At 36.5% G+C, this 16,415-nt stretch overlaps 1 protein-coding gene across 8 annotated transcripts in view; it reads right to left on the reverse strand.

The window, feature by feature from the left end:
- The window catches only part of LOC150104039 (kynurenine aminotransferase-like), a 179,863-nt gene that overhangs the window by 133,445 nt on the left and 30,003 nt on the right, over window positions 1–16,415 (reverse strand). For 6 of the 8 annotated variants that reach the window (XM_090396703.1, XM_090396701.1, XM_090396702.1 and 3 more), the window contains exon 3: window positions 16,044–16,194. In XM_090396703.1, the coding sequence (XP_090252829.1) occupies window positions 16,044–16,194 (151 nt within the window). The remainder of the gene's footprint in view (window positions 1–16,043; window positions 16,195–16,415) is intronic. The other 2 variants (XM_090396699.1, XM_090396700.1) reach the window with 1 other exon arrangement.

The following is a 16,415-nucleotide window of genomic DNA, read 5'->3' on the forward strand; positions in this document are numbered from 1 at the left end:
GCTATCTCTTCTCACTGGATGAAGGAACTCAGGTGTATGAAGGGGAGGTATTAGAGCTGTTGCACAAACTGAATTCAGTAATAGGGGCTGATGGGATATTAGCATGGGTACTAAAACAGTGTTAGGTTAAGGAACAGTTGAACTGGCTGTTCCTCTGACTAGGACAGTGATGGTGAACCCTTTTATGTGCGAGTGTCAAAAGTTTACAAATTGAGTTGCTGTCGTGCCGGGCAGTTTTTAGTAGGGGAAAAATTAATAGAAAATTTATTTATTTATTTATAATATTTATATATAAATTTATAATATTATTCAGTGTAAAATTATTATTGTATTATTAAATTGATTTTAATGATGTTGATTTGAAAAAAAAAAAAGAAAGAAAGAAAACGGTAGTGAGAAAAATATTTATGCATTGTAACTTACCATAGAAGTCAGCTGAGCAGGGGAAGCAGCAGAAGGATGTCAACTTGGGAAAATGCTTACAGTATTTACTCGAATATAAGATGCCCTTACGTATAACTCACACCCCTGACTTTACTTTACGAAAAATGACATCAAAAAGTTTTGATGTCATTACCTGGCACATGAAAAATGTTTAAACATGTTCACGTTGAGGTGATAGTAACTCGCTCCCTGCGGTAACAACATGCCCTCCCCAACAGCCATTATACTGCAGATGCAAGAAAAACAGTGTAGTTTTATTGTATCCATGAATAAGGTACAGAGGCGTTTATAGTCTGTGTAATATATTTCTCAACAAATAGTGTGATTCATTAGTTAGAGCAGTTTTTATTTCAGCTGTCTCTAATTGCACTATTATTGTCCCCTCCCACAGAAACTATGCAGTATAGACTCAAGCAAAACCATATGTTGCACTTAAACACAGTATCTAACTAAAATCTATTGTACAATTTTTCAATTACATGAAATAAGTGTTTGTTTTATTGCATTTGAAATTCTCAATGTCTTATGACAGATCACAAAGGCTAACTTCAAATAAAATTCTACCACAAATTGAAACATGCCATATAAATTACAGTGACCATATGTCCTTTATTTTGTGAATTGAAATAGTAAATTGAATATTGATGCCATCATATTTAAAGATGCAATGCATTTTACCAATCCTGTAATTGGTAAAATGCATTATTTAAATAATTGGTAAAATTGATTATTTAAATAACTGGGACAGCTGTTTCGTGGAAATGAAAGTATTTGAATGGGTCCTACCACCAGAAATTCCTCTGTGGGCAAAGATCGAGGAAAGTGTTTTGTTCACTTCCAGTCACTGGAACTTAAAAAACATAAATGATGGCGAACTATCTGATGAAGTTTTGTGCATTAAAAGTTATGTCACCAGTGAAAAGATTGAAGAATGGCGACAAAATGACGAGTCCTGATGACGTAGATGGGTTGAAATTTTTAAATATTTCACAGATAAAAATGTATATTTTAAAAACATTTTAAATATAAGCAAAACTCGACGATTTCGCTTATATCTCCCTGGATCTAATGTCCCCACTGAACGAGTATTTTCATTAGTGAACAATATGTGGGACCAGTGAAAAAAAACAATTAAAATCGAAACATTGAAAGCATGCATTCATAACAAAATTTGACATAAATTGTGTACAGTTTTATGAATTTTTAAAACACGAACCTGATTTATTAAAAAAAAAGTTCATTCTTGTGAAAAGTATCAAAATTAAATGTTTTTAAGTAATAATATGATTGCTTAAAATGCTATGTATATATTTTATAATAAATGCTATAAAGCTTTTTAGTTTTAGTGAAACAAATAAACGCAACCTGCTTTTTTTTATTTTTATTTATTATGAAACAATTTCTGATTTGTCCTTTATTTTCTCCAAAAAAAATATGGTCACTATACATATAATGCATGTGTGAGTTTGCCTGCCAGCTCAAAAGCAAACAAGCAGGAATAAAATTCAACCAAGGGTTGAAACTTTGTGTGAGTTGAACCCACTGGTAATGAGAAGTTCCGTCGGAACAATAAACGACACCTTGTTGTGAATGTGTTAAAACTAAGAAATATATAGCGAATGTTGTTATGACAGTTTCAGATGTTATGGAATTTGGTTGAAGAGATTTAGCATTTCAATTCAACAATTGTTGGTTGCCTTTGTCTTTCGGTCGTGCGATCTTTTGTTAATACCGCACCAATCATATTATTATTATTATTACTGGCGACTCCAGGGAGTCCTTAGACTCATCGAGGGAGGCCCCTAAACATCATGTCCACACAACTATTCGACATTCTCACAGTATCTATCATACCTTGGCTTGAACTCATTCACTGTCATAGCACCCACAACAGACTTTGGCAACTTATTCCACTCATTTACCACTCTAAAAGTAAAGAACCCCAGCTCTAACACCCTTGCTAACCACACTCTTGCCCAGCTTCCATAGATGTCCCCTAGTTCTCTCACCAACAGTCCTGACCTCAAAAATATCCTCAGAATTAATCCTATAGAAACCCTTTATTATTATTATTATTATTATTATTATTATTATTATTATTATTACGGGTATCTCCATGGAGTCAGTAGACTCATCGCGGGAGACCCAAACTAGCAAAACAATATCTGTCATATCTCTTCTTGAATTCATTTACAGACGAAGAGCTCACAACTAAGTCAGGCAATGAATTCCACTCATTCACCACCCTCCAGGCAAAAAACCTTGTTCTGACACCTTTGTTAACCACACTCTTCTTTAATTTCCAGAGATGACCTCTTGTTCTTCCATCACTTTCACACAGCTGAAACATTTCCCCTGCATCAATCCTATAAAAACCTTTTAGTAATTTGAATGTTTCTATCATATCACCTCTTCTTCGCCTATCAACCAATCTCTGCAATCCACAAGCTCTCAATCTATCAATGTAGGGAGTATTTTTTATATCACTCACCAACTTGGTTATTCTTCTCTGAACCCTCTCCACAGCCTCCTGATCTCCAAGGAATCCAGGTGACCAGACCTGAGCACAGTAATCCAAATGTGGAAGTATCAATGCTTTATAAAGGGGAATAATAACCTCTTTATCTCTGGATGTCAGTGTGTTCCTCAACAACCAAGTAATCCTATGTGCAATCTTGGACACCTTAGCAATGTGTCCTCTGAACTTCATCTCCCTATCTACCAATACCCCTAAGTCCCTAGCCTCATCAATCTCTTGGAGTACCTTTCCATCGATGTAGTACACAGCTGGTAATCTTTTAATCCCAAAATGCATGACTTTACACTTTTCCACATTGAACTGACATCCATTTTCTTATGCCCATTTTACCAGCTTATTTAAATCCTCCTGCAAACTTTCAACATTTAGCAATTTGAATGTCTCAATCATACTCCCCTTTTCCACCTATCAACTAATTTCTGCAACCCACAAATCTTCAACCTTGAAGAAAGTATTTTACCTTGGGTATAATAAATGTTAAAGATACCAAGCTATTTTAAACCTGGTTTTACTCCATTTCCCAAGTAACCAAACAGACAAATAAGTCAAGTTTGCGCCTGCATGTAATGCAAGTCTAGCTGACCCTGCAGGTAGTGCAAGACCAAGATAACTCATGGTAAAAGTAGAATAAGCTCTGATCACTAATCTTAATATTTACCCATAATGCAAAGCACATCTCCTGGAGGAGATGCATGATGCTTTGTATTAAAGGCTAGGGGCCACTACCCAGACCGGTTTCGACCTTTATTGAGGTCTTATCAGTGGGAGCCAGGCTAGAAATATCAAGATTTTAGTAATACAGAACTTATAGGTATTACTATAAGTATACTATAAGTATTTTACCAGAACAAGTTACCATAAGGTGTTTTAACCTTATTGAACAAAAATCTCAGGAGGAGATATAAATGTAGAAAATGGCCTCATCAATCTCGTGGAGTACAGTTCCACCAATGTGGTATACTGCTGCTATTCTTTTCACCCCAAAATGCATAACCTTACATTTTTGTCACATTAAATTGACATCCATTCTCCTTAGCCCAGAACTCCAATCTATCCAAGTCTTCCTGCAAGATTTTGACATTCACTATTGCCCCTGCCTAACTTTGCATCATCAGCGAACAAATGAACTGTTCCCCTTAGATCCTTCCCTATATCGTTAATGAACAAATTAAACAGCAGTGGTCCGAGAACAGAACCCTGCGGCACACCACTAGTCACAGGCCATCTTTTGGACTCTACTCCTGAATAAACTACTCTCTGATATCTCTCTATCAACCACCCACCTATCCATCTCACCAATCCTATATCCATTCCCATATGTTGTAGTTTACAGATTAGAATTCCATGTGGAATCCTGTTCCAAATGCCTTAGCCAAGTCCAGCAGTATCACTGTAAACCCATTACCCTTATCCAGTTCAGCCGTCACTGTGTTATAAAACTTGAGCAAGTTACTGAGGCATGATCTACCCTTCACAAATCCATGCTGTACCTCGTACAGTATCTCATTATCATCAATCCATTCCTGTATTTTTCCCTTGACTACTTTCTCCAAGACCTTGACAACGACTCTTGATATGCTAATCAGTCGGTAATTTGCAACAGTAGTCTTGGATCCTCCTTTATGCAGTAGAACTATTTTCCCCTCTTTCCACACCTTCAGGACTAAACCAGACCCAAGACTCAGATTAAACAACATGGTCAAGGGCACTGATAATTAATAGTGCCCTTAAAGAATTATAATTCTTTAGCCGCTTCACGTAAGACCCTTGCCGGTATACCATCCAATCCCACAGATATATTCACATTATGGTTCTGTAATAGACTATTCACCTCCACTTCATTCATCACAATTCCTGTATAAACTAATGGTTCCTTCATTTTTTCAATGCCACCACCTGGATGATATACTCTTGCAAAGTGCTCGCTCAGTAATTCCACTATATCGACTGATTCAGTGACCTCCTTACCATCGTCATTCCTTAAAATCATTCTGCCGTGTACAGTTTTTTTTTTGCTTGCAGAATATTGAAAGAACTGTTTGGGATTCTCTTTAGCTTGCACATAGCTAGTTTCCTTTCATAATCCACTTTTGCTTTTTTTACCAAACTCATTAAATATGCACATCTTCATAGCTGCTCTCGCGTGTAAAACAAAATTTAACTTGTTCGTATTGTAATAATTAAAAAAAAGTTGAATTAATAAGTGTATAAAAGGATATCACCTGTAAATCATTGGCGTGCCAGCAAAATTCTCAGACGTGTCACCTCTAGCACGCGTGCCATAGGTTCGCCATCTATGGACTGGGCTATATAATTTTGGTCTCAGAACAGAAAAGATTCTGAAGGAGTGGAAAGAAAGTATGGTAATCCCATTGCACAAGGGTGGTGTAAAGACCAATTTATCCAACTATCGACCAATTAGTATCTCAGGAGTGGTGGTGAAGATTTTGGAAAAATTGGTTAATGCTCACATTCTACAATAATGTTACTATTCAACTAGACAAGGGGAATGGATACACCATGATACTTTTGATTTTGCTAAGGCTTTTGACAGAATACAGCAAGGAAGACAGTTGCGGAATTGGTGAATATGGGTTTGGATTATAAAATATTAGCGTGGATAAGAGGATGGCCGACTGACAGATATCAAAAAGTAGCATATGGGAGATGTGAATCTGCAAGATTTAAAGTAACCAGTGGTGTACCACAAGGATCAGTCCTTGGTCCACTGTTATTTAATCTGTACATTAATGACACTGGAAAGAATTTGACAGGTGACATATAGCTATTTGCTGATGATGGAAAGATAAGTAAGGTAATCCGGAATCCAGCTGACATGCATTACTTGCGGAATGATTTGAATAGAATGGAATTGTGGGCATGGGAAGAATGTCAGTTCAATGTTAGTAAATGCAAATCATGCACTTTGATATGATTAACATATCTAATGTTGTAGTATATTGGTGGGATTATGTCAGAAGAAACTGATCAGGCTAGGCTAGGAATCTTGGAGTGTTAGTAGATAGGAAGTTGAAGTTCAGGGATCATGTAGCAAAAATTGCAAATACAACTCAAAGGATAATGACAATGCTGAAATGAACTTTCACATATAAAGATGAGGATGTCATTTTGCCTCTTTACAAGGCATTAGTAAGACCTCACTTGGACTATTGTGCACACAGATCCTCATAATCAGTATTCCACAATCCTAATATTATTTTTAACACTTTCCTTTGCACTTTCTCTCCACTCTCTTCAGATTCCAAGGATGCTCTCTTGTCCTTTCTCCACCCTCCATAAAATGAAAAACTCCATGAACTGAAATCCTGTATGACCTTTCAAAAGTTTGTAAGTCACAATCATATCACCACGCTTTCTCCTATTTGCTAGTGTCTGCAGTCCACAAATTCTCAATCTGTCTTCACAATCAGTATTCCACAATGCCGATATCATTTTTAACACTCTCCTTTGCACTCACTCTCTCTCTCTCTCTCTCTCTCTCTCTCTCTCTCTCTCTCCACTGTATCAGAATCACAACGAAAACCAGGAGACCAGGTATAGTGGAGAGAGTGCAAAGGAGAGACTGCAGACACTAGCAAATAGGAGAAAGAGTAGTGATATGATTGTGACTTACAAACTTCTGAAAGGATCATACAGGATTTCAGTTCATGGAATTTTTCATTTTATGGAGGGTGGAAAAAGGACAAGAGAACATCCTTGGAATCTGAAAATGATGCTGCTAAGAAGGGGTGAGGGCTAAATTTTTCTCTCATAGAGTGGTGCATGATTGGAACGAACAGCCATTGGATGTTGTGTATGCAAGCAGTTTGGATGAGTTCAAGAACAAGTATGATAGCTGGCCTCCTTCAATGAGTCTCTGACTGCCTAGAGGTCTCTCTTAATAATAATAATTAAATAGCTCACCTATGTCATCTGCCTTGGTCACCTGAGTACTATCTCTATCCACTAAGATAATTCATCCACAATAATTTTTCCTCCTACTGACCATATAACGAAAATTATTTGGGATTCTCCTTGGATCGCCTACATGGCTATTCATCCTGCAAGTCAGGACCATGGTTACTGTCACCAACTTAGGGCATATATGATATCACAGTCACAATCACAGCCTCTGATGCTATGACAAAGTCCAAAACCCTTGATCGTCATGTTTTCTCCACCACAAACTGCCTAAGAGAGTTAACCCTTAAGAAGTTCAATAATTCAGTTCCCTTAGTACTAAGCTGCTTCCTCTGCCTAGTTTACAATACTTATAGATACTAAAACAGTACAACCTACACACAGCATATAAGCCCCACCACAAACTTGCTACCCTTATCCGTTCTATGAAAGATCAGCTCCCTCCTCTCTCTCTGCCTGGAGTTTACAAAGTACCCTGTTCCAGACAGGCAGATCAGCATCCATCCGTCTAGAGGAACACAAGTCTTACATCTTCAAACACAACTATGGCCATTCAGGCTTGGCTGACCATGTTTTGGACACCACCCACATGGTATCATGGAAGAAAACCACCATGCTCCACCACAGCAAATTCAAGAAAGAGAGACTTTTCTTAGAAGCAGCAGCAGCTCTCAAAAACCAACCAAATCTCAATAAATACAGTTGCTTAAGCTTCCGAAGATTTGGGAAACACTCATCACCAGAGTTCCCACCTTACGTTCCAGGCCACCTACTACTGCCCTTAGAGGGCGCTCTACCTAGATAGGACTTTAGTGTCACCCACGTGGTTGGGCTTAGTATTGTTTGTTATTTGTGTATATGTTACATTAATTGTTTCTGTAATCTCCGTAGATGTCCTAGTGACTAGGACGAAATATAGGAAGTATTAAATTCTATTTTAATTCTTTTTGAGTGTTGCAAAAAATCCATTAAGCCTTCAACATGAGGAATACTATAGCCAAATGATCACTCACTTCTTTTCACAGTAACATTCCAGACCTCTTTTCCTATACATTCTCACTACCATCCGATTCATTGTCACTGCTCTTTTCATTAACTCTGCATTATCAGACTAAAGCAACAAATTTGCTATCTTTCTCTTACATTTTTGCAGCACAATCCCTAACACCAATCCAGTGGTGGCCTGTGAAGCTTTAAATGGGGGGTGCTCCTTATACAAAATAATTAAAGAAAAATTCTTATTTTCCTAATTAGTAACCAATTTATTAATAAATAAATCTGTAGATTTATTTATTAATAAACTGGTTACTAATTAGGAAAATAAGAATTTTTTAACCATCTTGCTCATAATCATTTCCCTAGTATATGAGGGCTGTTTGAAAAGTTTGGTAAATTTCCAATACACGGTGACACAATTCATTCATTCATACCAGTGTCGGCACGTATCATCTTTTCCATGCCCCTGGCAAAATTTTAGCCACGTGTGATGCGTAGTTCTCATTTGGCAAATTTAAAATGACCGTGTTCGCATTTTTCATAAAAATGGAGAAAAACGAGTTTCATGCAGTGATAAAATACTTTTATTTGAAGTGTACGGCCACACAGATCAAAGCCGAGTTACATGCAGTTCATGGGAACTCTGCAATAGCATTAAAGGCTATTTATTTTTAGATAAATGGGTTTAAACGTGGCCCTAAGTCAATCAAAGATGAAGTGTGCTACGGAGGCCCGGCTGAGGTCACTACGAAAGAAATGATTGACAAAATCCATGGTATCGTTATGCAAGCATGCCGAGTGAAAGTGCAAATGCCGAGATTGTAGGCATCTCAACTGAATGGGTGTATAATATCCTGCACGAAAAACTGCACATGAGAAAGCTGTGTGAGCGATGGGTACTGCGATTGTTGACTGTTGATCAAGCGCACTTTTTGTTGACTGTCGAAAGAGCACAGAAAATAGTGAAGACCGCTTTGTCAGCTGGGAAGGTGATAGCCACTGTTTTTTGGGATTCCCAAGGAATTATCATGATAGACTATTTGGAAAAGGGTAAGACAATAACAGGAATCTATTATGTGTCATTGTGGCACTGCTTAAAAGAAGAACTGAAGAAAAAAATGGCCAAGATTGGTGCACAAAAAAAGTGCTCTTTCAACAAGACAATGTACCATCCCCACACACTGGCTGTTACAATGGCAAAATTGCGCGAACTGAGGTTCAAATTGGTTCCATATCCACCGTATTCACAAGACTTGGCCCCCGTGTGACTTCTTGTTCATAAACTTAAAAATTTTCTTCGAACAAGAATGTTATCAAGGCTGCCAATGACTATTTTGCACAATTTGACAAATCCTACTTTTTAGATGAGATGAAAAAATAAAATTGGAAACTCGCTGGACCAAAGGTGTAGACCTCGATGGAGACTATGTTGAGAAATAAAGGTGATTTTTTCCAAAAAAAAAATGTGATTAACTTATTTTTTTACCAAACTTTTCAAACAACACTCATAGTTGAAAGTTTATTTTTCACTTGGTTAGACTATAATAAATTTAGTTTAATCCTTTATCCAAGTGTGAGCAAACAAAGTTTGTGCCTGAAAATATCTTCGGGATTGAATATGGTGTTGTACTACCTTACCAGGGTAAGGCAGTACAACAACAACGGGCAACTCGTAGCAAAGGTGGACCAAGCTAACTTCACTCCTATCCCAGTATCTCCTATAATGCAAAACACATCTCCTTGCAGATATGTATAATGGGATTATGCATTAAGGGATTGGCCACTACCCAGACTAGTTTCGACCTTTATTGAGGACTCTTCAGTGGGAGCCAGGCCCAGAGATGGAGATACCAGGCAGAAGCAATAGAGAGGTCATCCTTACCTATAGGAGTTGCCAAAAGGTGTGCCACCTTTTTTTTATTAAATTACTCTGGATTTAGAGATAGATGGTGAAAGTTTATTTTTCACTTGTAGACTATAATAAATTTAGTTTAATCCTTTATCCAAGTGTGAGCAAAGTTTGCACCTGAAAATATCTTCAAGACTGAATATGGTGTTGTACTACCTTACCGGGGTAAGGCAGTACAACACCGGGCAACTCGTAGCAAAGGTGGACCAAGCTAACTTCACTCCTATCCCAGTATCTCCTATAATGCAAAACACATCTCCTTGCGGACACCTACCTTACCCCAGTAAGGTAGAACAATACCATATTCAGTCATCAAGATATTTTCAAGCGCAAACTTTGTTTACTCACACTTGGATAAAGGATTAAACTAAATTTATTATAGTCTAACCAAGTGAAAAATAAACTTTCAACATCTTTCTCTAAATCCAGAGTAATTTAATAAAAAAGGTGGCACACCTTTTGGAAACTTCTATACGTAAGGATGACCTTGCTAATGCTTCTGCCCGATATTTCCACCTCTGGGCCTGGCTCCCACTGAAGAGACCTCAATAAAGTTCGAAACTAGTCTCGGTAGTGGCCAATCCCTTAATGCATAACATTATACATATCTGCAAGGAGATGTGTTTTGCATTATGGGAGATACTGGGATAGGTGTGAAGTTAGCTTGGTCCACCTTTGTTACGAGTTGCCCAGTGTTGTACTGCCTTACAGTGGCGCACCCAAGATTTAATCGCGAGTTGAACAGATAAAAATATTTTTAATACAATGAATTTGCATTAAAAATATTTTTATCAGTTCAACTAAAATTCGTTAAATTCCATTCATTCAATAAAATTCATTAGGTGATTATAAACATTTATTTAAAGAATAAAATCCAGTTTTCTTTTATTTTACAAAGCTCTTGAATTAAAAACTGACGCATGTTGTTACCGGAAGCATTGCAAATACTGTATTTTTAATAAGTTATAGATGTTAGGATATATCATTTTGTCGCACTTTGAAAATGCATCAACGGCGTTTTTGCATGGAGCTATTGCAAACGGTTTTTCAAATTTCTTATACCACAACTTGAATTCGGCATTCAAAATTGCTGGATTTGTATGAGGCAAATCGCTGGCATAAAATTCACATAATTGACGAAAATCTTCCATTGCACTTGCTGTTGGAGCATCTTTTCCATTTGATAGAAGAGAAAAAAATATATTTCAAAATGTTGCGGTGCCAAGTGAAATGTTCATGAAGTTGAGTCAATATTTGGTCAATAAATGGAATGAAATAGTTCTCCTGAAATACAGAATCACTTCTACAGAATCGGCTGGAACATTGGACCTCAATGTTTGTTTTGATGAAGTACTAGGCTTTTCAATGTCAATATTAAAATTATTGGCTTTTACACATGCTTCATCGTAAATATCTTTAAATGAAGAATCTGGTGTTTCACGAACAGTATTTAATTGAGCCACAACATCATCAACAAAATTTAGGGCAATTAAGTGGTCACTGTGAGATTTTTGCATTATTTTAGACAATGGTAAGGTGCACGCAAATATTTTTTGCAAGCTAAATAATCATCATCATCATCAAATTCCTGCCATGTACCCTCAAGGGGTGTACAGGATATGACAGTACTACATGAAAAATTTACATCATTACTAACTTCCTATCTACAATTTTCCTCCAAATCAGTCTGTTACTTGTCAAGACTCCAACATTATCAGATCTTATATTTCTATCATCTAACGCACTTTGTACCGTATCAATCCACTTTTTTCTTGGTCTTCCTCTAGGTCGTTTTTCTGCCAACCTGGCAGAGAACACTTGTTTTGCTAATCTTTCTTCTCCCATTCTAAGTGTCCATACCATCTAAGATTAGCTCTGCTAACACATTCCTGGATGCTGACAATGTCAAGTTCTTTCCTAATATCCTCATTTTAATATGATATTGCCATTGATGCCATCTGTTCACGCCTCTAATCTTTCTCAGGACTCTCATATCTGCGGTCTCTAGTCTTTGGTCAAGTGTTTTACTTCTGACCCAGCTCTCAGATCCATAAGTTAAAACTGGTTTGAACAATGTCTTGTATACAGCTAATATATTTAGTGTTCCGACTAATTTCTCTCTTATTCCATATGAATTTATTCAATTGACTTCCCACCATACCAGCTTTGCTGATTCTGTTGTCTATTTCTATATTTAATTTACCATCTTCAGTAAAAATCGTGCCTACGTAACTGAAATGTTTTACTTGTTCCACAGGTTCTCCATTCACAACACAGTTGACATTTTCAATGATTCTGCCTATTTTCATTGTCTTTGTCTTTTTATTGCTGACCTTCATACCATATCTATTACAACAGCTATTCAATTTAGTCAGAGAATCTTGCAGACTTGTAGCGGATTGATTTAGAAGTATAACATCATCCGCATAAAGCAAAGAGCTGACATTAACATCTCCAATTTTGATATCAGGTTTAATACCACTTTCCTTCATAATGTGATCCATAGAGATAATGAATAACAGAGGGGAAAATGTACATCCTTGTCTCACACCAGATTTAACATTAAACCATCTTCCTGTACTTCGTTCAATTCTAACTGCTGACTTACAACTCAAATAAAGACTAAGTATTGCTTGATATAATGCCCCATTGACACCATATAACTGCAGTGTATTGAATAGCTTCTCTCTTGGCACCTTGTCATATGCCTTTTCCAAATCGACAAAACTTAAATACAGATCTTTGTTATATTCCCATGCTTTCTCAACTATTTGTCGTAAAGTGAAGATCTGATCCTGACAGCCTCTATTTGGCCTGAATCCAGCTTGTTCTTCACCAAGCTTTTCTTCCACAATTCTTCTCAACCGTTTCTCAAGTATACTTGCATAGATCTTGCTAGGAACACTCAGTAGGGGAAATACCTCTGTAATTCTCACATTCAGTTTTATTTCCCTTTTTATATATGGGTACTATGAGAGCTCTACTCCAATCATCGGGAATTCGCCCCTCAGTCCAGGCTTTCTGAACTATGCAGTGCAGCCACTGTAAGACTTTTATACCACCATACTTCAGCATTTCTGGTCGAATATCATCTACTCCTGCTGCCTTTCCACATTTCAAGCCTTTGATGGCTTTTTCTACTTCAAGTATGGATATGTATTCCTGACTGCATGCCTGGTCAGTGTTTTTTATCACTGTGCTGTCATCACTGCTTGTTTCATTTAGCAGTTTTTCAAAGTAATTACTCCATACTTCAAGGATATCTTTTTCTCCTGTTTTCATGTCACCTTTATCATCTCTAACTCCTTTTACAGTACTCTTTCCTCCATTCCTAAGCTTCTTCAACAACCTCCAGAATATTTTGCCACCTTCTTGATATTTATTTTCTATATTCTTGCCAAAGTCCTCCCATGACTTTTGTTTAGCTAGTTTTACACAGTGTTTAGCATTCTTGCATTTGTCTCTATATTCTCTAAGAGCACAATCTGACTTATTTGACAGGAAATTTTGGTATGCTTTCTTCTTTTCCTTCACTGCCTCTTTAACTTCCTGTGTCCACCAGGGAGTTCTGATTTTTTTATCCTTGCACACAACCTCACCACATGCCTCTCTGGCAGAATCAATCAATGTTTTCTTCAGAGTTTGCCATTGAATCTCCAAGGTTTGATTCCTGTTCTCAAACTCTTTCATTTTCTTTTCAATAATCTTTCTGTATTTTAGTCTACAGTTCATATCTGAGAGCTGCTCAACTTTTATTCGCTTTAAAACTTTCTTACATGTTATTCTTTTCAATATGAAATTCGATTTTATCCTGCTCAAGACTAAATAGTGATCGCTTCCAATTTCAAATCCTCTGTACACTCTGGTGTACTGCACCAGGGAGAAAACATCACTATCAACAATAACATAGTCAATGAGACTTTTCTTATTCCTAGCCTCTTCTCTCCATGTGAATTTGTGCACATTTTTATGTTGGAATATGGTGTTAGTAATAATCAGTCCATGTCCTGAGCAGAAATCCAACAGATATTTGCCATTATTATTAGCTTTGCTCTTTTCTCCAAATTTTCCCGAAATATTTTTGTATGTCTCACAATCATTTCCTACTCTGCTATTTAGATCCCCAACAAGGACCAACTTTTCCTTTTTCATTGTGTCAGTTGCTTTTTCTAAAGCGTCAAAAAATTCCTCCACTTCTACCTTAGTAGAACCTTCTGTGGGACCAGAGGCACAAATAAGTCTCATTGTCCAGTTCCCCATTCTCATATTTGCCCACATTACTCTACTTGAGACTGACTGCCATTCAAGAAGATTAGCCTCGCATTTTGTGTTGAATACTATGGCTACTCCTTCTTTTCCTTGATTGTCATTGCCTGAATATAACATTTTGTATTTATTGCTCAGAAAGATCTCACCAGTTTTGGTCTTTTTTGTTTCAGTCACCCCTATTATGTCGATCTGGTACTTATCTAATTCCTCAGCTAGCTCCATTTCTTTGCCATTCAGGCTTCTTACGTTGATAGTACCGATCTTTAACTCTGATGATGTTGAGTTGGGGTTTGTTTTCAGATTTGTAAAGATATTATAAATCAAGCTAAATAAAGATATTATAAATCAAGCTAAATAAAGATATTATAAATCTTAAAAGATATTAATATTATAAACAACAAGGACATCCTGTCTTTTAGGGGTATTAAAGAAATTGTGTACCTTTTCAATTATGCCAATGCAATTTCTTATTTGTCACAGATATAGCATTTCCAAGTGCTAAATTCAAACTATGTGATGCACAATGAACATATAAAGCTTGTCGATATCATTATTACATAACACCTCCAGGTAGTCTAAAGACATATCGAGGAAGAGCACCTACTCTACAACTCTCTGCCTTCACCAACCACAACTATAATCATCATCATCATCTACACCAACACTGTCTACCTCTGACCACTACCACTAGTATTTTCACAGACAATCACAAACATCCATGCCCACTGCGGGATTTGAACTCGCAGTCTTTTGGCTGGAGAGTCGGCCAACCAGGCCAGATATATAGATAAAAAATTAAATTTTGTGGATAAAAATTAAAACAAAGTTTTAATTTTTATTAAACAAATAAATAATATGATATAATTATGTCACTATTTACTTTTAATGAGATGGTTCAGCTTCTCGGCCTCTGCAGAGTTGCTGGATATCTGGCTCAATATTGGTCAACTTCAGTCAAAGATCGGCACAAATTCTAAGATAAATTTTGTATTTTGGTTTTATTTGAAGGAACGATGAAAATCATTTCTCGCAAAGATAGATTGTAAAAAACTGCATGATGATTTTCGACTTCTTCAAATAATTCGGGAAATTCACTTCTCACTGAAGGCGAGATCTAGAATCAAGCCAAACCACGATCACGGAATTGCATTTTAAGCCCACTGTCACTTGAAAGCTCAATTAGCTGCTCTTTTTTCGATAACAAGAGGTCATTCTCATGACTGCAAGCCTGAAATGGATCATGAAATCACAGAAATATCTTATAAAAAGTTATTATAATAAAATAGTGGCAGAATGTTCATTCCATGAACATTCTGCCACTATTTTATTATTTTTTTTTAAGTATTCATTTTATTTTAATAATTTTTACTTACTTATTCAATTTTAATTTGTTTTGTTTGGATAATTAAAATATATAGATTTATTTGGTTAATTTAAGCCTATGGACCACCTATCCCATCGTCGCGGAGAAACACTGCTATAGGGTTCACCTTATGTGACCCCTAATTCATAAGTAGTATAGAAATAGAAGACATGACACAACATAAATAAAAAATGAATTTCAATTAGGAAAAGTATTTTGGAAAATTTTCTAGTGTTTTTTAACTTTTTCTTTTTTTTTGGGAAGGGCCCCTTGGCCCCCCCTTCCCTGGGTGTGCCACTACTGCCTTACCCTGGTAAGGTAGTACAACACCATATTCAGTCTTTAAGATATTTTCAGGCACAAACTTTGTTTGCTCACACTTGGATAAAAGATTAAACTAAATTTATTATAAACACTCATAGTAGCATATACCTACCCCCACCAGCCATATGGCTGAGGGAATAGGATATAATTATTGAGAGATCTGAATGTGTTTCTCAATACAGAGAAGATTAAAAGTAATTAGTTGCATCAGAAAAATCTGATTAAAATTACAGAACCAAATATAAAAATTATATTAAAATCAAGTATATGTGACTTACAAATCCACTTGTATACTGATTCAGTAGTATGTCAGGTCCACTAACAATATCAGAAAGTGCTTGTGTCAGGTGTTGTGGAGCTGCAAAATCAGGAAAGCCCTGACCTAAGTTAACCGGCTCATACTCCAAGGCAATCTGAACTAATTCTGTCCTTCAGAGACCATGTCAACATAAATAATATAAATGCAAAAATTAATTAAAAATCAAATCAATATCAACAACAGTAAATCAGATTGAAGTGGAAAAAAAATTCAAAGAAATAAAGTCCATGTCATTTAAATAACTAACCTAACAGACTAAAACACTGAGATTTGCTCATTTTTGACAGCTTTCAACTGACATTTAATAATAAACATCAATGTGAAAGACCAC

This window comes from Typopeltis vanoorti, chromosome 8 (assembly GCF_054136105.1).
Source record: "Typopeltis vanoorti isolate ZY-2024b chromosome 8, IOZ_Tvanoo_1.0, whole genome shotgun sequence".
In the NCBI taxonomy this organism is placed as follows: domain Eukaryota; kingdom Metazoa; phylum Arthropoda; class Arachnida; order Uropygi; family Thelyphonidae; genus Typopeltis; species Typopeltis vanoorti.